The sequence below is a fragment of the Malaya genurostris genome, chromosome 3, assembly GCF_030247185.1.
Source record: "Malaya genurostris strain Urasoe2022 chromosome 3, Malgen_1.1, whole genome shotgun sequence".
Taxonomy (NCBI): Eukaryota; Metazoa; Arthropoda; class Insecta; order Diptera; family Culicidae; genus Malaya; species Malaya genurostris.
The window spans coordinates 102,464,420-102,492,330 of NC_080572.1; the positions used below are offsets into that span (position 1 = coordinate 102,464,420).

Here is a 27,911-nt window from a genome sequence, read left to right on the forward strand (position 1 = left end):
TTTTGCTCTCTTTGTTACTATACGAGTAGATTACGGGTTGATTACTCTTGATCTTTGCTAAGGCTAAGTAAATGACTAAGTGGAACCTCGAGTTTTAGTATGTATGTGACGAACCAGTCAAAAAGTTTCCGGTTTGAGTCCTTGAGGAGTAATACAATTGTTCCCACATTGCTACACTATTTTTATACCACGATTTCTCCTTAACCGCAAAAAAGCTTCAGTTTTCGATTACAAATCTCTTCCCAACAAGCTTCTCTTTTAAAATAGTCACTGGGGACTTGATCTGGCGAATCTAGCATCTGAAGGATGTCTCTATTGAACGCTTGAGGGATTTTTACTATTGGCGCCATCTGTATGTAAAAGCGTTGACTTCTTGATCGACGTTATTGAGATTTTCTAAGGTTTGGATCTAGAACAAAGTTTCTAGCGTTTTACTGAATATTTGTGCATGACACGAAAAGACAATTTCTTGCGTCCTAATGTTTTGAGAAAAAACTGGGAAATGTCTAAATGTATTTAAAAAATTAATGGCGTTTTCGTTTTTAATTTGCACTACACCGGTGCAGTGCTACACTGAGGTATGAATAAACGAACAAAAATGACGAAAACATAAACAGTAACCATTGGCTACAATAGACGATTCCATTGCACAGAGCTACACCAAACTTTTGATGAGTGCTACACCAGTGGCATCGGTGCAGAAAAAGTGTAGCACTGGTGTAGTGCAATTGGTAAAAACGAACGGTTTCAGTGCAGCTTTCGCTACACCAGTGTAGTGCAATTTAAAAACGAAAACGACATAAGAAACATTAGGTGGCCGGTATCTTTTGCGTTAGGTTCAGTCGAAGTATTAAAAAATTGGATCGGACTCCAGGAATGAGACATTCATGAATTGCCAGAAAGGTGAAAAATCGAAATATTAATTTTGAAATTAAAAATTCCAATTAAATTCATTCTGGTTAATATATTATTTTTAAGTTTTCAGTGACTATGTAATTGATGCTTTTTATTTTACTATACATTTGTTTCTATATTCCGTCACTTCCGACACCGATCCAAATATTCATGAACTTTTGAACACATTGCTATGATGTACAAACGAATGTATCCAATTTAATTAAATATATGTTTCTTCTCGTTTGCTTGCGGCGTGGAAAACCATATCTGCGAATCTAGGTCAAATGGATGATGTATTGGATAGTGTTCGCGTTCTTCACCTGCGTCGAAACGTTCACCGACATTTTGCTGTCCTGGTTCCCGTTCTACTATGAAATCAAAGTCATCATCGTACTGTGGTTGCTGTCACCAGCGACGCGCGGTAGTTCGACTCTCTATAGGAAATTCGTGCATCCGATGTTGACACGCCGCGAACAGGTGAGTAATTCATGGGATGCATACAATATCTGCTTAGTGGGTCGAATTCCTAATGAAATGTAATTAAATTTTAGGAAATTGATGACTACATCAACCAAGCCAAAGAAAAGGGCTACACGGCTGTGCTACAGTTAGGTTCTAAAGGCGTCAACTATGCCACAAACGTTATAATGCAGACAGCAATCAAGGTAAAAATTACTCTGTTTTACTATACATATTGACTGTTCACTATCTGGACAAAAACATAACACCACATCACGCATAATTTGTTCAGTTTTCGTTAGTATTGCTAACCCGTTTCTTTATGGCATGTTTGATTTCTTTTTCGTTTTCTACTATTGAACTACTTTAATCCCAAAAAATCAGATAGCAACAGTAATTAGTTTGCTAGCGCATATATTACTGCCGGGAAACAAAAACAACATTGGAGTTTTCATTTTCTTTTTTTCCGTTTCATTCCAACCCCTTAATCGTATCCCAAACAAATCCTGATTCAGGCTTTTAACACTGCACCGCATATGCCTAGCATGATGCGACAGAGCCATTCCGATGATACGCTTGCTTCTGCTACGCACGGCTCACGCCGCACTTACTCGCTCAGTTCCGGAATTCAATCAACGCAGGTGGACGGTTCCGAACCATCGACGATTGCTTCCCGGGTGAGGCGTTCCCATTCGGCTGATTCCGCGTTGAACAAAGCTAGTTCTGCACATGCTCAGCCAAGTGCCCCGAACCATAGTATTATATACGAAATAGATTCCGAAGAAGAGGAACAACTGCTAGCGGAAGCCCAGGCAGCAATCGAAAAGCATCAACTCTCAATAACTGATACGATTGATGGAGGTAATCGTGCAGAGATTTGTGGGGATATTGATTTCGAACAAGCAAGCTCTGCCGAGACTGAGGACGGTAGCTCAGCTAGGTCGAGAGCTGTACAAAAAAGAAAAACTGCTGCCACCCGCGGTAAAAAAGCCACAAACGGTACTACCGGAACGGCAGCGCCAAAGACAACTCGTGGTCGTAAGAAACCTCGCAAGGACTCAGAAACGATGGAAATCGATGTTGATGATTAGAATCAACTTTTCCTGGCCTGCTACTTCGATTGCTCAAATTCAATTTCAATCGTTTACTTTACAAGAACTGATTTTTTTTTCATTACTTAGATTAACCATAATTAACTGTATTTTATTAGTAACAAAATCTACAAAATAATATAGTGTATGCAATTCACTACATGTTCTACGTTCAAAATTAACTGTAAAACAAGGTGATAGTGTTTTGTTGTAAGGTGTGCTGATGTTGCCAAGTTTTACAAAATTACCAAGAAAGCATGCCACTAGTTATTCTGTATTTGTAAGCGATTATTAAAAGCACTAAAAATGTTTCAGCATACTCGAGCAATCGAGCAGTGACCGATTCATCGAATACACACCCATTAAGATCTCCGTATGAGTTATTCTGCAGTTTTCGGTAGCATATCAATTTTACCTGTACTGTGGTTAATTTTAGTTAGATTAGGCACGCAACAAACGAAGAACCTAGAAATACCTCTCGTGAATGATAGCGAAACGTGTAACGTCACAGTCTAGTGTAACCTGTTCAAAAATAAGAGCCATAGATTTATCTTTAGCCTATCATAAGCGTTCTAGAAATAGTCTAGGTGTCATCGGAATAGACGCTCAATTGTACTGATTGCTTCGCTAGGCTAGTTCTGGAAACGAAATCATGCACACTAATAGTGAAATACATCTCATATTTGTTTTAAGTAACCGTAACCTGATAATAAACACGTTGTTTTAAAATTGAAATAATAAATTATTTTGTTGTCTAATTTCATAACTTATTGACATCTTTGGTTTTGTAAGGTTTTCTACGAACTTGCCACTAAGAATTTTAGGATAAAAACGTACGTTGAACTAAAACACAATACTTACGTAAATCAGTACGATATCGACGTTTCAAATGGGACCAAAAGCCAATCACAAAATCTCTCTTTGATTACTTCCTTTTTCGATTATTTCTGCGGTATTACACAAATGTTCGTTTACTTTCTAGTACTGATAGCAAAATGAACATTTCGGATGTCATTCTACACAAATCGCTAGAAAGTAAACGCAGAAATTGATGAGTTATTATCATAAGAGAAAGTAAACAAAGAGAATCTGCCATTGCCATTGTCATTTTTTTTTTTTTTTTTCATAAATACGTTTATTTCATAGGCAATATACATAAGTTTTTCTTCGCCGTGGCATCCACAATACATAGTAGTTTAAACCTAATACATTTCGAATATCATATTAGTATGTTGGTACTCATTAGTTAATCTAAACACTGTTTTTATCAAGCGAGTTGCTATTTTAATTACATTAAATAAAATACATTTATTTTGTACATGATCTTATAACTATTTCAGGATTGTTTGTATCAGTTCACCACTTATATTCAATATCCTATAGTTGGCTATTGGTTGAACTCATGGAAGAGAAAACAGTTTAACATAAAATAAAATTTAAATTGGAACTCCAATGGATTTAATGAAATGATAAAGAAGTTTCATGTATGGAAGGTCACGACAAGCAAGAATGTCGCGAACTGGGACATTGGATAGTCTACCTTGGGTACGCAAGGAATTTATTAGTTGAGATCTGACATCACGAAACTCCACGCATGTCCAAACAACATGGTCAATATCGCGGTAACCTTCGCCGCAAGCACAATGATTAGTCTCGGAAAGTCCAATTCGAAGGAGATGTGCATCTAACGTGTAGTGATTGGACATGAGTCTGGACATCACACGAATGAAATCTCTACTCACATCCACTCCCCTGAACCATGCCTTTGTCGATATTTTAGGAATAATTGAGTGCATCCACCGACCCAGATCATCTTTATCCCAAGAAGCTTGCCAGCTGGCAAGTGTTCTTTGGCGAGACGCGCTATAGAATTCGTTGAAAGCAATCGGTCTCTCATAAATTTCACCCTCAATAGCACCACGTTTGGCTAAAATATCGGCTCTTTCATTGCCTGGAATGGAGCAATGAGCCGGAACCCAAACTATTGTGATTAGATAATTATTATTCAATATGTCGTTCAGACACTGTTTTATTTTACCCAAGAAAAACGGTTCATTTTTGCCAGCAGCGTTTGAGCGAATGGCTTCAATTGCACTCAGACTATCTGTGAAGAGGAAATAATGGTTTGGAGATAATGTGACGATTACATTCAAGCTATAATGAACTGCTGCTAACTCTGCTATATAAACAGATGCAGGTTCTTGAAGCTTGAATGAGGCCGAAACATTATTGTTGAACATACCAAACCCTGTCGCTTCTTCCATTCGCGATCCGTCCGTGTAAAACATTTTCTCAGAGTTAATATGCCTGAACTTACTTGAAAATATTTTTGGGATTTCCATAGAGCGTAGGTGGTCCGGGATTCCACGCACTTCGCGCTGCATGGATGTGTCGAAAAATAAAGTTGAGTCAGGTACATTTAGGAGGCTGACACGGATAGGAATATATCTTGAAGGGTTGATTTCCTGTGACATATGGTTAAAATATACTGTCATGAATTTTGTTTGAGATCGAAGCTCGACTAGTCGTTCGAAATTATTAATTACCATGGGATTCAGCACATCACATCTTATTAGCAGGCGTGATGAAAGCTCCCAAAATCGATCTTTTAATGGAAGAACTCCCGCCAGAACTTCAAGACTCATTGTATGTGTCGAATGCATGCAGCCTAAAGCAATTCGCAAACAACGGTACTGAATTCGCTCAAGTTTGATAATATGAGAATTTGCAGCGGAACGAAAACAAACGCATCCATATTCCATCACTGAAAGTATCGTTGTCTGATACAATTTTATTAGATCTTGCGGATGAGCACCCCACCAAGACCCTGTTATTGTTCGAAGAAAATTTACTCTTTGTTGGCATTTCGTTATCAGATACCTAATGTGTCCTCCCCACGTGCATTTGGAATCAAACCACACCCCGAGGTATTTGAAAGTCAAAACCTGTTCGATTATTCTTCCCATCATATGAAGCTGAAGTTGCGCGGGATCATGCTTTTTTGAAAAGACGACCAGCTCTGTTTTCTCCGCAGAGAATTCGATACCAAGATGAACAGCCCAAACGGACAATTTATCTAAGGTATCTTGCAATGGTTTTTGCAGATCAATAGCTTTGGATCCAGTAACTGAAACCACGCCATCATCTGCCAATTGTCTTAGTGTACATGGGGTTACTAGACAGCTGTCAATGTCATTCACGTAAAAATTATAGAGGAGCGGACTGAGGCATGAGCCTTGCGGGAGACCCATGTAGCTAATTCTGATTGTTGCCAAATCGCCATGTGAAAAATGCATGCGTTTCTCTGACAAAAGGTTGTGCAAATAATTATTTATAACCGCTGGGAGTCCATGTTGGTGGAGCTTGTCTGAAAGAACATCAATGGAAACTGAATCAAATGCTCCTTTAATGTCTAAAAATACAGATGCCATTTGTTGCTTTTGAGCGAAGGCAATTTGGATGTCAGACGAAAGTAATGCAAGGCAATCATTCGTCCCTTTATTTCTACGGAAGCCAAACTGAGTATCTGACAACAAACCGTTCGTCTCGACCCAAGTGTCGAGACGTCGTAGAATAATTTTTTCGAACAATTTTCTGATGCAGGACAACATCGCAATGGGTCTATATGAGTTGTGATTGGAAGCTGGTTTCCCCGGCTTTTGAATGGCGATAACTTTCACTTGTCTCCAGTCAGGTGGAACAATATTTTGCTCAAGAAACTTGTTGAACAATTCCAACAAACGTCTTTTTGCGAGGTCGGGCAGATTCTTCACCAAGTTGAATTTAATTCTGTCCAATCCAGGAGCGTTATTGTTACAAGACATGAGTGCTATGGAAAATTCCATCATTGAAAAGGGGCTATCAATGGAATCATCATTTGAAGAAGACTCCCTAACAATGCTATGCGTAGGAACGGAATCTGGACAAACTTTCCTCGCAAAATCAAATATCCATCGATTCGAGTACTCCTCACTCTCATTTCCTACGTTACGATTCCTCATTCGTCTGGCCGTATTCCAAAGAGTGCTCATTGAGGTTTCTCTTGACAAACCTTCCACAAAATGTCTCCAATAGCTGCATTTCTTAACCCGAAGTATGTTCTTGTACTTGGTTTCTAAAACCAAGAATTTTTCAAAATTCTGAGGAGTTCCTCCTCCTCGTTTTAAAAACGTCTTGAAAGCATTTTGTTTCGCGTGTTTAGCATCTGAGCACTCTTTGTCCCACCAAGGATTTGGAGGTCTTCTGTTAGACGATGGACCAAGAAATCGTTTGGTTTGGGCTTGTTCTGCGGCCTCCAGAATCGAACAAACGAGGAAGTCATATTCTTCAAGTGGGGGAAGCTCTTCCATTGAAGTTAAGACACTTGAAATATTACTTTGGTATTTAATCCAGTCAATATTTTTTGTCAAATCATATGGAATATTAACTGAATTAGCAATGCCTTTGTTACTGCTAATTGAGATGATGATTGGTAAATGATCGCTACCATGTAAATCAGGAAATACTTTCCAGGTGCAATCTAGTCGAATTGAAGTCGAACAAAGAGATAAATCTAATGCACTTGGACGTGCAGGAGGTCTTGGGATCCGTGTCATGCTACCCATATTTAGTACCGTCATGCTAAAATTGTCGCAAATATTATATATTAGAGATGATCTGCTATCATTGTAAACGGAACCCCACATCATTCCGTGCGAATTGAAATCTCCTAAAATCAAACGTGGAGCAGGAAGGGCTTCGACAATTTCATTAAGCTGTCGTTGTCCAACTTGAGCTCTTGGAGGAATATATACCGAAGCAATGCAAATGTCCTTTCCTTTAATGTTTATTTGACAAGCAACAACTTCTATACTAGAAGTCGAAGGAATGTTTAATCTATAAAAGGAATAACATTTCTTAATTCCTAAAAGCACTCCACCATACGGGGAGTCTCTGTCGAGACGTATAATGTTAAAGTCATTAAAATTTAAGGCTATGTTTGATGTAAGCCATGTTTCGCACAAAGCAAATACATCACATTTTTGACTATGCAACAAAACTTTAAATGAATCAAGTTTTGGCATGATGCTTCGACAATTCCACTGCAGGACAGTGATTGAATCATTTGCGGCGGATGATAAATTATCCATCAAATGATACAAAACCTGAAAGAGCTGGCCATTGAGCTGATAACTGTTTCAAAAAAGTTCTAGCTATTGGAAGGAATGCTGTTATGATGGTCTTTAGAGGTTCAGAAATATTGAATGCAGCGAAAATCCATTCTACAATTTCCGAAAATTTCAGTAATCCTGTTGGTGAATGTGAAATGGAGCCCACTGGATTATTGTCTTTTCTTGAGCTAGTTCCTGGATTGGTTTGTGAATTTGACAAACCAGGAGGCACAGTTTTTGGTTTTAAATTTGGCTTTTTAGCTTTAGCACGGGGATCTTTTTTTGAAGGTATAATTTTAGGTGTCTTTTTTGGTATTTTGTGGTTTGTTAATCTCCTCTTAACAGACCCTTGAGGAGTGACAAACGAGGTATCTTCACTATTTCCGTCAGAGTCAGATTCCTCTGGCTCCGCAAGATTTGAAAAACCGTTTTCGGTTTCCAAAGGGGAGACATGTATGACCGTTTTGAGCATTTCTGCATATGTGCGCTTAGACCGTGCTTTTAAAGAAAGCTTCATTTTGTCTTTACGCAGCTTAAATGCAGCGCACACTGAAAGATCATCATGAGGGCTTTCCCCACAATAAACACATTTTTCAACATCTTTATCGCAAAGATTATCCTTATGAGGCCCTTGACATTTGATACATTTGGACTTATTACTACAGTAAGTAGCTGTATGTCCGAATTTTTTACAGTTCGTGCAATTCATAACATGCGGTACGAAAAGCCGAACAGGAAGACGAATTTTATCGATATAGACATGGCTAGGCAATGCAGATCCGGCAAATGTTACGCGAAACGAATCTGAGGGACGATAAGACTTTTTTCCATCGACAATAGATGCTGAGTACAATTGTTTGCACTCGAGTATCTTAACTCCCTCAAGCATGGAGTTTTTAAAACGGCCAACTCCATTTTTAAGTAAATCATCTGCTGTCAGACTTGCTTCAGTCACAACACCGTCAATTTCTACCTCCTTCGATGGAATGTAAACTCGATATTCAATAGCAAATAATTTACAGGTTACAATATCGTTTGCCTGTTTCAAGTCGTTAACTACAACTCGAATTTTATCTCTATTAACCTTACAGATTTCTTTAACTTCAGAGAAATGTGATGTCAAATCCTTTGTAATTTGCATCAAGTTTAAAATCTTTTCTTTTTTTCGAAGATAGACTATCCATGGCCCAGTGGTACCCTGTGGATAATGTTTAGCCCTCGGAGTATTTAAACTTTTACTAGTATCCGGAATCGGATTCGGATGATCTTCCATGAGATCATCCATTACATTAAATTTTTTTTGTAAATTAATAATACCAAAATAAAAACTTATGTTTAGTAAAATTTCAGATATAAGAAATAAAAAATAAATTAAATTAAATCTACCTTGTAGCTGATGTCTCTGTTCCTTTATCGTGAAGAACGACGTGAAGCTCTTCCAACGATTTCCAATTGGCAGTCTTTTGCTGTTTCCAATTGGCAGTCTTCTGTCGTTTACTGCTATCTCAGTTGCTCTGCCGTCGTTGTGAACACCACTGCACTTGCTGTACCTGACCCCAGGTACAGTGCTTTTGCTCTTGGTGGCGATCAAATGCGATGCTTGCAGTGTAGCACCTCGCGATATATGCCGTCTCTTTTGATCCTACGCAGCGTACAAATTCTGGTACCTGGTAGATCAGCACTGGGTTGCTTTAGCACCTCTGTGCCTTTGCACCCCTTCGTCTTCGCACCTTTATGCGATGGCACCTCTGTGACTCGTCACTTCTATGCTCTCGCACCTCTGTGTCTCTACACCTCTGTGCGTATGAACGGGATGGCCTTCGTTGCTAGCTTTCCAGTCGGGAAACGCCCCGAATATTGCGTTTGCTATGGGCAGTTTAACTACCTGAAGCTTAGAATTGTCTCGGTAGCAGCCGTTAACTCACGAGCCAGTACAATCGAAACACAACCTCTTCGCTTGAATGGTTTTTACTGAATGAACCATTGTCATTGAAATGTTCACGTCGAGTAGAAGCAGTGATCCCTTATAGGTCAAATTAATAGTGTACGGATCTTCTCGGAATAGCTATTGAAGGTCTCGGTTGTGAATAACCGATTCCTTATCGAACTGCCAGTGCACTTTGACAGTGAATTCTAAACTGTTATGCAAACGTACGGAATGACGTTTCTTATTAGACTAAAATCTTCCGTGCGCTTCGTTGTGCTTATTGATCCTTTAATTGTATACTGTAGCAGTATTTGCTAGCAAATTGGGTGTGATAAATACTAATAGACTGTTACCATGGTTTTTAAGAAAAGCAGTTAATGTTGATGCAAGTATTTAGTTAGTGACTCAAAAAGGTTTTTTCGAAAATTTGTTCCTATTTTTGATACTATATTCAAGTTTTGAGCTAGAACTTTGATAGTATGATATACAAACAGTATCGTTCACGTAGTAACTTTCTGAGATCATAACTGACATGTCTCCAAATCCTCGACATAGTGTTTAATAGAATTGGTAACAGAAGAACCCGAGTAATCAAAGAACCCAGGTAAAGGTCTTTGAATAAAATATCATTAGTCGAAGCATTATTGTGCTGATCACTTTAGTTTGACCCTAGGAAGCAAAATCCACATAAAAAGGTGGGTCAATAATGTCATAGTTATAACTGAAGGACGTGGATACGAATAAAACTGACATGCTTCTTTCACACTTCTGAATATAGATAACCGCTCGTATTAGTAGATAGTGTGAATTTTGCAACTTGAAATGTTTCGATTCCAGAATTGTAACCGTGCATCTATACTAAAGAATGATTTATGGAGGACAAACGTATTCTACCATACAATTGAATAACACGAAACAAATGGTATTTTTTTCTGTAGATTTAGATAATAGAGGTAGACTTCGCATAATCTTTTGGAAAAATTTTAATGCTTCTAGAAAGAACAGATTTATGGAGTTTATCCAATGTTGACAACTGTTGAGTCTTTTTACAATTATTTAATTTATTTTCTGAACTCTAGAACTGGATTCAAGAGCTGAATCGAAATATGTGAGGCAGCAGGTTCAGAATTCTGTTGCAAAGTTCTGAATCCAGATCAAAACATCAGGTCATAAATTTAGTTCTAGAATCCAGGTTCCAACTTTAGTTCTAGAATTATAGAACTGAACTCATTTTCAAAATCATAGAACAGAATTCTAAACTTAAATTTCAAACCGTAATAAAGGAACTGAATTCAGTTCCGAAACCCAACTCCAGAATCCATGTTCTGAATTTAGTTCTAGCAAACAGGTTCTGAATTCTGGAAATGAAATCTGAAACTAAATTTAGTAGTTAAATTCTGAAACTGAATTCAGAAATTAACTTCTGGTTAGGAACTTTATTCTAAAATACTGGTTTGGAGTTCAGATCTAACATTTAGTTCAGGAATACAGATAGAAAATTCATATCCTGAATTTTTTTTAATGAATTCTGAGTTTGAAATCCTTAATCAGAATTCTGGATTCGAATCCCGAACATGAATTAAGGAACTAAAATTAGAATCAAGAAACCAGTTCCAGAGTAAGGAATTAGGATTCAGTTCCAGAGTCATAGTTTTTAAATCTGAACCTGTTAATCTGGAACTAAATTCTGAAACTGAAATTAAGTTCAGAATTCAGGTGTATCAGAATCTGTCAAAACCGTCGGCTCGGATGCGAGAAAGGCAAGTAACCGTGATGAGTTTTCCTCATTGATTCCAAAAGTTTGAGAAAACATAGTTTTTGAGTTATTTATGGTTATTTCACACGGTTGAAAATGTAATCACAAATTGCTGATCATGTTTTTGATAGCATGTAAAAATAAATATGTTGCTACGTTCAGTACAACTCGAGATAGTCACGATTAAGTTCTACCCATTCTTCCACTGGGCGAACTTTGAGAAGACACTCCATAGTAAAGTGAGAAATATTCACGTCAAAATGTTGAACTCAGTTATAGCGACGCGAAAATTCGAAGTGCTCTCATTCTCATCTTATTTGATACAATGCGTGCATGCAACAAAGACAGTAGAACTCACTCCAACTAATTGTATTTATATATGAGATGAATTACGTTACGATCACCTTAAAAATTGTGTCATTTGTCAAAATGGACTGTTAGAGTTTATTAAAAAACAAAGTGAAGTCTTATCTTAGCCCTAATGTTGTTTTATTTGAGAGTGAATTATTTTACGATCAGAGACGATTTTTCGTACAGAGAAAAAAACTGGGAGTATCTTTGAGTCTGTTATTCGATCATTAGTTAAATGTTCATTACAAATTTGAAAGAGAATGAAGAAATGGTTAAATAATAAATCGCTGGTGAAGATAGCATCATCAAATGTAGTACGAATTGAAAATATCAATCATGAATACGCTTCGATGATATTAAGTTTCAGTTCCTTTTCCCCTTTTCGAGATATAAAATATTCATGAAATGGTGATGTAAAACACAACATTATTTAATCAGAAACTGAACAGTTCTGTTTCCGCGATTAGCTAAAATATTCTGCGTAGCAAGTTTGTTGAAACCATTACATTAACTGTAATATACACTAGTATCCGAAATAGTATGCTCAGGCACAGCTTAAAAGGAAAATAGAGAAGGTCCAATAACATTGAAATTAATATTTAACTACTTATATGTCATAGGCTTCTCACAACAGCTTCGCAAACGAAATTAAAATCTAATTTTGTTATTTGATTCACACACACACGGTATGTATTGCTTTTGTTGATTCACACACTTGTTCTAATTTGCAATCCTTTTTTCGCACAGTTTTATTCTAAGTGAAAATAATAAAATTCACATATGCTAAATTAGAATCAAATCATCCTTGCTAGTAATGAGTACGATTCGTTTCAACGATGTTCAGCTGGCGTAATTTACCGTTTTCATTTTGTTTTGTCTTTTTCTGTATATTGTTTCCTGCGTCCGCTTTCCTCTGTTGTTCACTCGAATTCCTCATGCTCGTCCAGGGTGGTGGCGGTTTGGTGCAGACGCTGCGCAAAAGTTATAGTCTGAGCGACCTCTCGGAAACGGATGCGCCGCGCACTCAGGAGGAGATGGATGAGCTGACCCGGCCCCAGCGGGTTTTGCGCTCCAAGAGCGCCAGATCCGCTTCCGGTGGTCGCCATGTGGAAATGTACTTTCCCGAGGTGGAAATAGCTGGGACACCACACCATAATCCACCACCGTATAAGTAGGTTATAGAAGCATGCAATTCAGTATTGTAAAGTTTTGATTTCCTAATGACTTTTTAAATCTTTTTTTTAGCTATATTCGATCCTCAGACGATATCAGTTCAGGATATTCGAGCGCAGAGCCAGGATTGAGCAGAACGGCCTCGATGAGTAATACCGTTAGGCCGCGCGTCAAGTCCAAAACACGTGAGGTAAGATTGTATTGAAATGTTATTTCTGATATACAGCCCATATATAGTTGCGTGGTGGAACGTGGCACAAATGAGCAGATATGGAAAATACGTTTCGGTATAAACAGATAGGCTTGATACGATGCTGGAATTGACACTTGCAATTGGAATTTTAACGACTTAGTGACTTCTTTTTACAGCAAATTTTTACCGTCTTAAGAAAAACGATGTTTCACAGTCTTTCAAATAGCATCGTTCTCTAATCATTAATGTTATCCCACATTATCTTCATAATGATGAGGCCTTCCATTGAATGTGACTATCATGAAAAAAAAATTATCGTTCCATTTGATTTTCATATCTATGCAAAGCTTCTTACAATCGATATAATGCATATTAATGACTAGTGGTGCATTCAGAGTTCTGAATACTAATCAATTTAAAACGATAAAATGTTAAATAAATCAATTTACCACAGATAAGCGTTCAGATTGCTGATTTTGAACTAGAAGAATTTTTGGATTCATTAAGATGCTATTTTACTATCAATATTGGTGGTCGGCGTAGTTTCTAGATAAATTTCAAGTTACTTTCAAAAGTTTCATAGTACAATAGAGAAAGGTTTGGTAATAATGCGAAAAGAAACTTATAAACCAACAATGGTGCGTTAAAATCGCAATACAATGTATGAGAAGTAAGGAATTATACGGATTTTCCTTCAACGGTATCACTTATTTTACATTAAAATTTATTATGGAAGGAGGGGTTTTGTATTTTCGGAATATCACCATCAAAGCTGCGACCCACAGCACTGATTTTCAAGATAAATATAAAAGTAAAGGCAGCCATATTGCAGTCCCCCCGGGACCGAATTCTCTCTCGACTGCCCTACTGAATCTTTGCGAATGCTTGAGGTGGCTTTCGGTCCTCAGGTTCTAACGGAAGCAACACTTGAATTACAAACATTATTGGATGAAGATGACACGCACACTCAAAAACAATTGGCTGAGGCATTAAATGTGTAATAGCCAGCAATTTCCGTGCCATGGCTTAAAGCCATGGAAAAAGTTGGAAATAGGGTGGAAAAATGAGTAACACATCAATTGAGCAAAGGCCGCAAGAAAACCGTCGAACAATTTGTGAAATGCTACTGAAAAGGTACAAAAGGAAGTCATTTTTGCATCGAATTGTGATTAGTAATGGAAAGTGAATTCATTTCTCGAATCCTAAGCTCAAAAACTTATGTGTTAGTCCCGGCGAGGCATGAAAATCGTGCTAAGCGGTAAGAAGCGCTTGGTTGCTGTGTATTTTGGTGGGATCAGTGTGGATTTATCTATTACTAGCTGACCCGTCGAACTTCGTCTCGCCCAAAAATTATTTGTTGCAGTTTATGTTTGCGGACATCAGAATTGTCAAACGACTAAGTGGTTATCATCGGATAATCCTGCACCATTCGCATCTACTGCGTCAATCTAAAAAACTTTTACTTATACATTAAGTATCGCTAGCGCAAAAGAGTGAAAGAGATACCAAATCAAAGCATTCATCAGGTCGACATTTTCTTGGTAGAGTATTAAAAAGCATCGGACATTCGTTTTTGTTTTATTTATTGAGGTTTTAACCTTTGTTTTGACATTACCTACTCCTAGATTTTTACATCGGTTGAGAAGCACTTCGAGATTGTTACAATTCTTTTCATTTGTGTACTTCATTATTATGATGGCAAACTAATTCGTACATACGTTTAGTTTTCCGGATAGTTTTTCGTGTGGACGTCATGTCTGAACGATTAATTTAAGTGAGTCCGGCCAGACGTCCGGTTATTTGACTAAAGCTCTTTAATAATTTTCTTCCATGAAAAACTGATAAAATTGACATGAAGACAAAACGCAAAACTTACCTGACGCTACACACACTCAATTCAGACAATCGTTCAGTTCTTTATTCCGTCCAAGGTTCATTTGAACTGTCCGGAAAACTGATGGTTTATGGGCCGCTTTAAAGTTTAAACGCAGTAAGCGACATCGTTCTTTTAACCAAATGTCATCCATGCCCGCATAGCGTTTTGGCTACCTGAGCAGCCATGGCCACCAGACGACTACCAAAATTGATTCAGTGACGGTTGTCAAATCCAATTTGACAAAACAAAGTCGCCTGTATCTAAGTTAGCCGAGCGTTTTCATCTTCTCACCTTCGCTGAAAATGTCAAAGATTTCAATGTGGAAAAATCCTGGTGGGTACGGTTGTATCGACGACACGACCAGGCACTCCGAAGTAAGATAGGAATAAAAAGTGTTCGTGATTGATTTACCGCCAGTTACCACAAATATAGCGACCCCTTGATAATGATAAAAATAATCTTCTTGCGCAACACTGTTTAAGTTGCTACGAGCTAGCTGCCACGGAGCCCCATAATAAATAAACAAACCTTTAGAGAAAATGTAGATAAAGTTTTATTAATTTAAATTTTGTGCCATCTTGAAATTATTGTGAAGAAATCGAGATTGTGAAAGCTGTACGAGGCCCTGCGCACTATCGGCCGTGAACTGGTCCCCCTAGGGGAATATAACTGCCCGGCCCTCGTTTAACATTTACTTCTAAAATACAAACAGATGCCCATGTTTGCAACGCTGAAATGGAATTATCAAATATGACGGAGTTAGACGCTTTAACAATACGCATAAAATTTGGCTTACTGAATTCATTTATTCCGAATTACAGAATCATCCTGCACCAGAGCCAGGTTCAACAGTTTATCATGTATTGGAACAAATTAAAAAAATGTAAGATTAGATTAGATTGATAGTAATCAAGCTAATGTTACAACGTTCTTTGTGTATTTACGGCGACCGGAACTGGAAGCACAATGTCAAATCTGACACAAGGTGCATTGCTGCCACAGACAGGAATATCCACTCGACTTTCCGAAACACATGAGCGTTGCTTGATATACTGACAATAAACCCGGAATTTCGTGCCAGTATGCGCGAAACGAAGATAAAACTTTGTTGAATTGTATCCGACATTCTTGACATTCGATTACTTTCAGGTTCCAGAAGTCTTTCGGGAGATTGTAGTTGCTGTATATTCTCTGCTTGAGAATCGATTATCAAATTTTTTGAAGGAAACTTGTTTCACGATCAGATTCCACATCCTAAGAAAGTTGATCCCCGAGCTTTTCAAATGTCTTTCATGTTCATCAAATTTTACCATTCGTTTTGCGAAGAACTTAAAATCACCGAGAGTAGATGTAGAGGAGTTTCTCAAATGTCCAAAATATGACGGTGTATTGTTTTACAACATGTACACTGATTAGCAACGATAGTTGAACAATTTGAAACAAACTCAGAAGTGACGAATACACAAAGAATCGGGGAACAATTGAAATAGTTTTAGTTTAGGAAGTCATTAGAAAAGAATAAATATAAATTTTGTTTATAAGTATATTCGTACCTGTATATGAAGTGCGAGTTTGGCATGGATTAAAAATAAAGTTCAAATATTCAAGTATCTTTGATTTACTGCAAATGAGTTTCTTGCATTTCGTACAATAGTACTGATATACCAGATCGACTAAGCTATATCATTCATATTCCGTAACTAAATTTGGATGATTGGACTGATAAAAAGTTTCGCATTGACGAATTTAATGATTGCAAAGTTTGTTACCATTTTGTAACTCGTGTACATAGCGGAAAGCAGTCATAGATCTAAGTCTGATTACGTTAAACTATTTAACTAGCATCGGTGGATATTGAAACATTGCGTCATACCAACAACGCACTACTCAATACAAAAGTTCTTGGCCACATATGGCAACCTGATTGCGCTGGTATTACAAGAAATTTTTCGTATGCTCGAGCCCTAGCTGAGCTAATCGATCTACTAATCTAACGCGTGATGATGGTGCAGAATTTGCAACTTGCCGCGAAATAGGGATCTTCCTCTCGAGGCAGTTTGTTTTGTTTACTTTCTTCAAGTCTTCAACATACAGTAACCAAGGTTTTGGTAACTGTTATTCAAAACTAATAATTGATCAACTTGTGTTGCTAGTTTTAATAGTTTTTCAGATAATTTCATTTTGACATTACCAGTTACTGAGGGGTAGTTAAATTTGCGATACAGTTTTGATAGGCGAGTGGCAGGTCGTGTCGTCGGTTGTATCGTTTGAGTTGTATATCTGGCAGCGGTGAGTCAGTCGGTCACCAGAATGCCAGCCATATTTTTCCAGCTGGCAGCGTTTAGTCAGCCATCTGGCAGCCATGCGTATGCGGGTGTGAGCGTTCAGTGATCAATGCCATGTGCAGTAATATTCACAAAATAAAATTTTTCAGCTCCAATCATAATTATAAACAGTTTTTGAATGCTGCTCACTTTGAAAATGCACATTTAATTTATAGCCAATTCGTTTAAAATGTCAATTACTTTTGTTTTCACATTAACTTTCACTGTGAAAACATTAAATGTGCAGTTAATTTAAACTCAATGCGATACACGCACTGCAAAAAGTAAACTGTAAGTGGTACACGCAACTAAAACAAAGCCATTTCTTAGAACTTATACCATTCAATTTTGATAATACATTGAATATATCAGAAGTTATCCACTCTTTGGTCTATTCGCTACATACGTTGTAACTATGACAATCTGCTCGTTTATATATCGATAACATTAAGTTACAATATGAACGAATATGTGGAATTTTTCAGCGTGGTTTTTAGAAAGCGAAAGTGATAACCGTTTAGAATTAATATTTACAATTTATTCATTTTTCTTTTTCATATCCTACGAAGCATTAAAAACAATGGAGCCAACAAAATATATTGTGCGGACTGTTTACTTAATTTATTTCCTTCATAAATTCAATTGTTGCTATGGACACTTTCCAAAGATAATGGGCTTTTTAAGGAAGGGCCAATAAAACCACATTTTACTGTGTTTACTGGTTCACGGTTACCAATCCAACATTTTTCGATAGACCGAACATTATAATCTTTGGTTTTATGTTTATGTATGTAATACATTTGGCACACTTGGCATCGATCTCGTGCTTATTAATCGTAAATATCTCCCGGATATCTTAGGAAATCTCGGATGTGCTTCCCATTATAAAATAAATTACTATAATTTACCTTCTTATTAACATGTTTTCAAATTGTTCAGTAGACAACGGACGGTAATCAAACGGTTCAACCACGATTTTATCAAATGCCTGTGGACGAAAATGTTTAAAATGTACGTATTCGGTGATCTTATTCGCATGGTAAATAAAATAACGTCGTATCAAGCCTAACTCTTTGTATCAATACAATCCACGCCTAGTATCTTTTTCAGGATGACCAAACATAAAAGTGTACAGTATCGTTTTTTTTTCTTCATCACTTTATCACCTCAAAAGGTTGACGAAGATGTCTTCTATGACGGCAGCGACACAGACCGATACTACAGCAGTGGTTCTCAGTTCCATCCTTTCGCTACCCTTTATGAAATTCCACCAAGTCCTCTTCCGGCCATAACGCAAGCAAATGGCTCAACCCCTAATTCCATGATTCCACCTGTGTACACCTCTCAAACTAATTCGGTTCCGAGTTCTCCACTGGCTATGCCAGCAGAAGTGGAACAAAAATATGAACTGTTCCTAAAGTGGATGGAATCTCAAACGCAAAATGACAATCCTCATGTTGGAACATTCTCAGCAACGAATGATCGTAGTTTCATAGATTCTGACGTTGATGATTCCAATGATCCGAAAGTCGTAACCAACATAATTCCACCTTCAGACCATAACTTAAGTGCTGAGAAAGAGGACATTCGTATAGAAGCTCCTGTGGCGGTACCAATTTTGGATGGGTACAGGGAACAGTCTGAGAAAGATCTGAATGAAGATGCCTTTCGTGATACGATGTCATCGTCAAGTGTCAGTGAGGATGAATTTTTAGAAATAGACGATAGTTTTTCGGAGTCGATGATTAATGATGCGAATGAAATGCCCTCGAATGTTGAAGGGCAGGTAAATAACGAGATACAACCAATTGAAAAACCAAGTCTGTTTCTCGGCGTACCTATTCCAGCGGTGGTAGATGCGCTTGAAAAGAACGTAGAGGTGAACATAATTTCTGAAATCCTGGAAGGGGCCATTTTCTCTGAAGTAGTCGGAACAGATTCAATACCTTTTCCTGTTGAAAAACTTCATGTTTCAGAGGAAAATATTTCCTCAAATGATGTAGAGAACCGTATAAAAACTGACAAACCTGCTGAGATTCTTTTTTCCGAGTCTTTGCAAGCAACTAAACCAATTTCAGACCATTTAAACGTGTCAACTTCGAATCTAACATCTTCTACATCTTCTCTAGCTGTTTCCGAAGCCAGTAGTCAAGCGGGTGATCTGATTTCGTCGAAAAAAACAACTTCGCATGGCAAAAGAAAGGCTCCTCCGGTACCAATCGCCTTTAAGGCGGAAACGTTGATTCTCTCGGTCGATGCACCCACAGCTCCAAAACTGGCGGTAAAAGTTACGAAACCAATTCCCATCGTGTCACATCACACGAAAACTATTCCGCCAGAAGGTTCGAACGAGAAGGAGAAAGATAAAAGGCACAAAACGAACAAACTGATGAGTTCCTTTAGTGGAATGTTCAAACACGATGCAACGGTTACTACAGCATCCGGCCCAAGTGCGCCATCTCGCGCTAGAGATTCCTCGCTACCGAAAGAGACTGAGATTTGAATTGTTCTCCTTCCTTGTTTCCCTTGTTTATTTTTTACTTCTTTGTTATGATGAGAACTGCTGCTGGTTGATACGCTTTCCAAAGTCCGTGTTGTTTGGTTGCACTTTCTCTAATTGTACGTAATCGTTGAATTTATTTTAGTTTTGTTTCATTCGATCATATTTGCTTGGTTTTTTTTATTTGTATTTGTCATTTGTTTTCATCTGTTATTTATTCGACACGTGACACGACTTGTTGATAGTTATAGCTTTTAGATATACAAAGTGATCTGCAAACACTATACAATATGCGTTGCTCAAATATGCCAGTTCTCAAATTATATCTTGTTCTGTTATTTTATACTTGTCGGAGTTGCATGTATAACAAGAAATACACGTTATTTTTGGCGGTATGACGAAATTATGTTAAAAATGGTTTGGTAAAGTTTGCAGTATCTTGTTTATTGTCTGGCTCTAAAATACTTAGTTAGAAATTTCGGGTCAAAGATTCGAAAATATTTTAACAAACACCGTTCAAAGTGTTCAACTACACAAGAACGAGTGATTTATTACAAGAATTCCAACAAATTTAACTTGATATTTGTTATGTTTCTGAATGGAGACTAACATTGTGATTTTGTTACTAACTCTTTGCATTTTCATAAAACAAGAATAGGTACTAAGATAGAGAGGATAAGTTCGTGTGATTTGTTAGTGACTTTAATCCTTATTTGTGTCGTTACTCCTCAAAGTAATTCAAATTCATACTTGCAGGAAAAAATGTCAACCAGCTGCACCACATTACCTCGTTCCAAGAAGGCGGAGAAGGTTGTCAAGACGCGCTCGAAAACGGAAAAGTAATGGATTCCCTATTTTTACGACACCAACAGAATCAGTTCAAGATCGTGATGTGATTTCTTTTTTTTGTGACACCTTCTTGACTTTTATGTTCCTTGTTTTATTTTATATTTCATGATACGACACGAAATGAGTTACAACTCGAATGGTGCTTTTAATAAACAAAACAAATTTCCTGGTGAGATATTAAAATAAATAATCAAGCCGAGCGCGATGAGCACAATGAACAAGAGCTTACAGGCGTTACAACTGTTATTGCTTTCTGTCTATTAAAGATGAGAATTGAGTTTTATCCCAGAGTAAAACATTGTTGTCATATTCTGCAAACAATTGCTAACCCCAAAAAGTAACATAAATAATAATAATTCCGAAAATTGAACATAGAGGGATTTAGAAATAATTAAAGCATTTATTCAATAATGACTTAAATATTTAAGGAATGCCAAAATATGGAACATCAATACGAAACATTGATTACTTTAGATAGTTGGACTGACTTGACTGGGAGGGCTGTTTAGAGAAATATATGAGCACTAGACAAACGATCCTCCGTTTTTGTGATCTCTTTCTAAGAAAAATACTAACAATTCTCTTTTCTTCTGCTAACACACATCAGTTATTATGATTTATATAGCTCGGTAGTGTTACGTTATGTATAGCATTCGCGAACGAAAATTCAAGAACAAACATCGTGACCGAAAATGAAAGTTTTCTCTATGTCATCCTGTAGGAATGTATGTGGATTGATGTTCAAACATAGCATATAATATTGAAGGGAAAATTCAACGAACAGTAGGTAAATTGATAGGATTATTTATTTGTTATAATTTTCAGTCTAATTTTACTTATTGCCAGATATTTAAATAGTAAATATTTTGTTAGCTGAGTTCGTTTTAACACAGTTTTCTAAGCAATGTAAGTAATACATACAATTACTGTAAAACAACTCTTGCATGTAATAGCTTCCTAGACTATACATTAATTTTCACAATATTATTATACTATTTTTATGTACCAAAATAATTACCAAACAATCGAACTATTTGTTGATGCCACAAACTAGCTTTCGTCACGGACAATTTGTAATGCTCAAAATATAATCATACAACTGAGACAAATGAATCTAACATCTAAAGATATTACTTTTTCTTTATTTAGCTTAGTGAATATTCTGTACTAAGTTCTGTATAAAAAATTATGGAATGAAACGACACAAATAAACGTTGAAAGTTCTATCAAAACGCTACATGTTCACTCCGAAAGTATCTTGCCTTTTAACGATGACATATAGGGCTACTGTACCAATAATCATCTCATTAGTAGAGTCACCATGTTATTTTACCGATGACTCGACTTTCAATCAAGCAATTGTGATAAATTCGAATACAACTTTGATTTTTTTTGGGGTATAGCGTGATGGGTAATCGATCGATGCCTTTCACACAGCCTATCTGGGTTCGATTCCCAACCTCGCACATTGAGTCGGAAAGTTTTTCTGGCCCGAAGAGGCCAATGACCTTAAGGTCAAAACCTCTATAAACGAAACAAAAAAAAACTTATTTGAAATACCGTAGGAAAATAGTTCGAAAATTTTGCATTCCTGCTGTTATAGTGACGCGAAAACTCGAAGCGAATGCACCTAATTTCATTTTACTCTTAAAATCATTCTTTTGAACAGAGACAGCAGAGTTCATTCTATCTAATAGTATTCGTATATGAGATGACTACTGGAGCTGAGATGAATGAGACTGGCACAAACTCGACATATCGGTTCAAGCGTACGTTCATCATTGAACTTGCTAATGAATTTCAACTTATGTTGTAGCATTATCCCATATATCGTTTTTTACATCATTTTTTCATAAATATTTCATAGATTTCATACATAAGTTTTTCTTTTCCGTGGCATCCACAATACGTAGTACTTTAAACTTAATACATTTCGAATATCATATTAGTATGTTAGTATACATTAGTTAATCTAAACACTGTTTTTATCAAGTGATTTGCTGTTATAAATTACATTAAATAAAATACATTTATTTTGTACATGATCTTATAACTATTTCAGGTTTGTTTGTATCAGTTCATCGCTTTTATTCAAAATAAGATAGCTGGCTATTGGTTGAACTCATGGAAGAGAAAGGAGTCTAACATAAAATAAAATTTAAATTGGAACTCCAATGAACTTAATGAAATGATAAAGAAGTTTCATGTAAGGAAGGTCAAGACAAGCAATAATGTCGCGAACTGGGACATTGGATAGTCTACCTTGGGTACGCAAGGAATTTATTAGTTGAGATCTTACATCATGATACTCCACGCATGTCCAAACGACATGATCAATATCGCGATAACCTCCGCCACAAGCACAATGATTAGTCTCGAAAAGTCCAATTCGAAGGAGATGTGCATATAACGTGTAGTGATTGGACATGAGTCTGGACATCACACAAATGAAGTCCCTACTTACATCCAGTCCTCTGACCCATGCCTTTGTCGATATTTTGAGAATCCCAAGAAGCTTGCCAGCTGCAAGTGTTCGTTCGGTCTCTCATAAATTTCACCCTCAATAGTACACATTTGGCTAAATTATCGGCTCTTTCCTTGACTGGAATGAAGCAATGAGCCGGGACCCAAACTTTTATGATTTGATAATTTTTAATCAATATGTCGTTCAGGCGCTGTTTTATTTTGCCCAAAAAAACGGTTCATTTTTCCCAGCAACGTTTGAGCGAATGGCTTCAATTGCACTCAGACTATCTGTGAAGAGAAAATAATGGTTTGGAGATAATGTGACGATTACACTCAAGCTATATTGAACATTATTGTTGAACATACCAAACCCAGTAGTCTTCTCAATTCGTGGACGGATCAAACATTTTCTGAGAGTCAATATGCCTGAACGTACTTGAAAATATTTTTGGGATTTCTATCGAGCGTAGGTGATCCGGGATACCACGCACTTCGTACTGCATGGATGTGTTTAAAAATAACGTTGAGTCAGGAACATTTAGAAGGCTGTCATGGATAGGAATATATCTTAAAGGGTAGATTTCCTGTGACATATGATTAAAATATACTGTCACAAATCTTGTTTGAGTTTTAAGCTCGACTAGTCTTTCGGAGTTATTAATCACTTGGGGATTCAGTACCTCACATCTTAATAGCAGTCGTGAAGAATGCTCCCAAAACGACCTTTCAATGGAAGAACTCCCGCCAGAACTTCAAGACTCAATGTATGTGTCGAATGCATGCAGCCCAAGGCGATTCGCTAACAACGAATTGAGTTCGCTAAAGTTTGATAATATGAGAGCTTGCAGCGGAACGAAAGCAAACACATCCATATTCCATCACTGAAAGTATCGTTGTCTGACACAATTTTATTAGATTTTCCGGGTGAGCACCCCACCTGTTATTGTTCGAAGAAAATTTACTCTTTGTTGGCATTTTGTTATCGGATACCTAATGTGTCCTCCCCACGTGCATTTGGAATCAAACCACAACCCGATGTATTTGAAAGTCAAAACCTGTTGGATCATTCTTCCCATCATATGAAGCTGAAGCTGCGCGGGATGATGCTTTCGACCAGCTCTATTTTCTCCGCAGAGAATTCGATATCCAGATGAACAGCCATAAACGGACAAGTTATAGGTATCTTGCAATGGTTTTTGCAGATTAACTGCTTTGGGTCCAGTAACTGAAACCACACCATCATCTGCCAATTGTCTTAGTGTACATGGGATTACTAGACAGCTGACAATGTCGTTCTCGTAAAAATTATACAGGAGCGGACTGAGGCATGAGCCTTGTGGGAGATCCATGTAGCTAATTCTGAATGTTGCCAAATCACCATGTGGAAAATGCATGCGTTTCTCTGACAAAAGGTTGTGCAAATAATTATTTATAACCGCTGGAAGTCTATGTTGGTGGAGCTTACCTGAAAGAACATCAATGGAAACTGAATCGAATGCTCCTTTAATGTCCCCTTCCCTTCCAGAATTATCATTTTACATCATTTTATTATTATCTATTTATTTACATCATCTCATAATACTAAAGGTTAATTATGATCTTTCCGATCCAGCTCAGTCCTGGCATAGTTCCTTGTACGAACGCCAATATCCTTTCATGCTTATTCATTGCATGTGTCCACACTTGTCCAGTTCAGTACCGTCACGAACTTGGTTCACTTGAAAGTGATGAAAATTTGAAACAGTTGTGCCTGGATGTTTTTCTCTATAAACATCGTTGGTTGGTGAAGTGCGTTTGTTTTCTTTGGAAGACTTGTGAATGGTTATCAATGATTTCTGGCGTGTTGGTTTTATTATTGAATAGCTGGAAACCGACCTTTGACCAAAATCTTGTAGACCGTTTCATATACCATTCAACTTTTCTCGGACGAGATCAGAAAATGTCTGTGTGTATGTATATCAGGCCAGGACAAAATTTTGATTTCAGCTCCACCTAACTGTTCCACTACTATGAACTATGCAAATTTTTAGCTCGATCGGTGGAACTATATTTTCGCGACCGATGTTTGTTTGAGATTTAGTTTCAGGAAACAGACTTTTTAAAAAAAAAAATCGCCCGAAGATCACCCTATAGACTTTAAAAATCAGGTCATGTGTAATTTTTGTAGGAAACTTAACTTATTCTTTTGTTTGCATAAAATAGCATAATCCATATTTTCTGAACTATATGAGATAGAGGATTTAAGTCATCAGTAAAGTTATTGGATTTGACTAAATTTATGTTTGAGCTGTGACAATGGTTATTGGATTTGAGTTTATCTAAAAAATTGACTCCAAAGACTTCAAAAACCTATTTCCTAAAATTAAACAGTTTTTGTGTCTTTACAGCGAGTTTGGAAGCATGGCTTGTCATTTAAAGAGAATCTTCATACTAAGCTGGGCATCTATCGTAAAGACATCAAACAACTCAGATCAACCGTAAATAGTATCTTTGATTAGGAAAAAGTAAATAGTATCTTTGATTACATTTCCTGAAAGCTTGCTATTTTAGTCCATACAACCTTTAGTTTAAGATCTCTTGAACAAATATAAGGCGCACTGCTTTATCTAAATGTATCCAGAAATGAGATTTTTCACATTTCGCACTAGATTAATTCAATGAAAAAAATATCGTAGAAAATGCATTGGTTCGACGAGAAACTTTCAGCCGGGGATCTGCCAGGTGCCTGCTTGAAAGTATGTCTCGTTGTCCAGTACGATGTAAATCGGACCTCTCGCAGAACAACTTCCAAAGTCTCCTTAAACGATTTTATCACACGGGATACGGTCGAATTTTCAATTTCCAACTGTTTCACAATCCACCTATGGGAATACCTTGGATTTTCCATAATCGCGCACACATTTTGTTGTTATAGCATATCTACCTTTTCCCAAAAATTTCATCTATTGTTACCGATACCTGAAATCATACTAATTTTTTCGGGTACAGTCTTCATGGTGGTAGCGGATCTACACGACCATAGTACTTTCGAAGGAAATATTCTGCGAAATACCATGCTTTGCAGAATGCAGGTGGTAGAAGAAACTGCTTTTAAATATTATAAGTATTGCATGATTTTGATTCTCTCCAGGCAATAAGCCTGCCCAAAACAAAAACTGAGTAAAGGGTGCTACCTCCATAAATTGATCAAACAAAAATTGATTTAAATCTGTGAAACTTTTTATAAAAAACCTTTTTTAATCCACCTGATGCTTTTCTCATATTAATTATATTTTCAAAAATATCACTAGAAGATTCTGTCAAGAATTTTTTTTTCAATCTTCAATAAAATAAATTTTCTTTGGGTATGAACTAACATAACCTTTTCAATTTGTTAACAGTTATATCAAGTTAATAAAATTTTTTCTTCATTTTGCTTCGTCGCACTAAATTATTAAACACACATTAAACAGCAACCTATAAGACTATAGAAACCTTGAGCCTAAGTTTGTGCAAATCGATGAAATCATCTCTGAGAAAATTGAGTGAGTCTCGTTGTGGAGTTTAAGACCACTATTTTCGGTACTTCTAGAACCGGAAACTTGGAATCAGTATAGCCGAAGTCGGTTCGTGTAGTAAGTAACTAATATAAATTAAATCAGTTTTGAGTCAAATTTATTAGAATTTTACCCTCTTTTGCATCGTCGCTCTATGTGCAATTTTAAACATACTTTACCCTATGAAAGCATGATTAAATTCAATAGTAACCTATGGAATTATAAGATTTTTTATTTTATGAGTGACATTATTTGACACATACTCACACTCATATATACACACTTAGCCTTCCGGGCCAATTTTTCACTAGTCAATTTTTCAAGATATTGCATAAACTTTTTATATGAGAAAGGCTATAAGTGTCAATTTATAGCAAAGCATCGTTATCATGATTTTGTGATAATACTAACAAGTAGGTACAAATTGAAAAAAATTACAAATTTACCATTTCTCACCTGAAAAATATAGATTTCAATGTGGCAACCCTGCACGCTATACAAAACTGAACAAAGCACGCTGCGAACGGATAAATGCCGCACGTACCGACGCGTACCAGTTTTGCATAATTTTGAATGACGATTTGAATGTCTTGAGACTCATCACCCTATAATTTCGGAACCGGAAAACGGATCTGTATGAAATTGCACAGTACAGTAGACTTTAATTTGAATCATGATTCGTGAAAATCGGTTTAACCATTGCTGATAAATCCAAGTGAATACCGTTTTTGAAGTTTTTCTTCACTATTATCGGTATTTTCGGAAGCGGAAATCGTGTACTAGTAGTCTCAAAGTAGTTTTATGTATTCACTAACTACCAAAGTCTGTCAACTAGATAAATTTAGCAATAAGTTTTATAAAAATGTGCACCTCGTTTCGCCATCGCTTGTGAAAAAATACTCATGAAATTGAAAATTTTCACTAATCGCACTGTAATACCGGAACTAGAAGTCGGATCGGGATTAACTTTTCGAGGACTTTTTAAAGAATTTCAAGACTTTGTGTGCTTCTTAGTTTGTGAAAATCGGTTGAGAAATTTCCGAGAAAATTGTGTACACATTTTCTCATAAGTTTGCACATAGTTCCTTGTAACTCCAGAACCGAAAGTCGAATCCAAATGGAACTCAGTAAAATTGTGTGAAGCCATAAGACATGTCATTTGAATCTAAGTTTGTTAAAATCGGTTCAGCCATTTCTGAGAAACGTGTGTGACTATTTTTTCCCTTTGTTGGTGCATATCACCCTATAATTCCGGAACCGGAAGTCGGATCGGGATAGAAGTTAATAGCAGCCTATGGGACCATAAGACCTTTCATTTTAATCTGAGTTCAGTAATCTCTGAGAAAATTGTGTGACATACATA

General features: G+C 36.9%; 1 protein-coding gene and 1 long non-coding RNA gene across 7 annotated transcripts in view; both read left to right on the top strand.

Annotated features, from left to right (window-relative positions):
* The window catches only part of LOC131437179 (uncharacterized), a 74,691-nt gene extending 52,900 nt beyond the window's left edge, over positions 1–21,791 (top strand). For 5 of the 6 annotated variants that reach the window (XM_058606356.1, XM_058606355.1, XM_058606354.1 and 2 more), the window contains 6 exons: positions 1,177–1,374; positions 1,449–1,562; positions 12,579–12,802; positions 12,877–12,994; positions 18,372–19,816; positions 20,454–21,791. In XM_058606356.1, the coding sequence (XP_058462339.1) occupies positions 1,177–1,374; positions 1,449–1,562; positions 12,579–12,802; positions 12,877–12,994; positions 18,372–19,700 (1,983 nt within the window). In that variant the 3' untranslated portion in view covers positions 19,701–19,816; positions 20,454–21,791. Of the gene's footprint in view, positions 1–1,176; positions 1,375–1,448; positions 1,563–12,578; positions 12,803–12,876; positions 12,995–18,371; positions 19,818–20,453 lie in introns of those variants that run through there. The other variant, XM_058606351.1, reaches the window with a different exon arrangement.
* LOC131437182 (uncharacterized) lies at positions 13,001–15,976 on the top strand. The gene is made up of 2 exons (XR_009230733.1): positions 13,001–15,631; positions 15,695–15,976. It is a non-coding gene; the product is annotated as an uncharacterized LOC131437182 (long non-coding RNA).
* Positions 21,792–27,911: the final 6,120 nt, after the last annotated feature.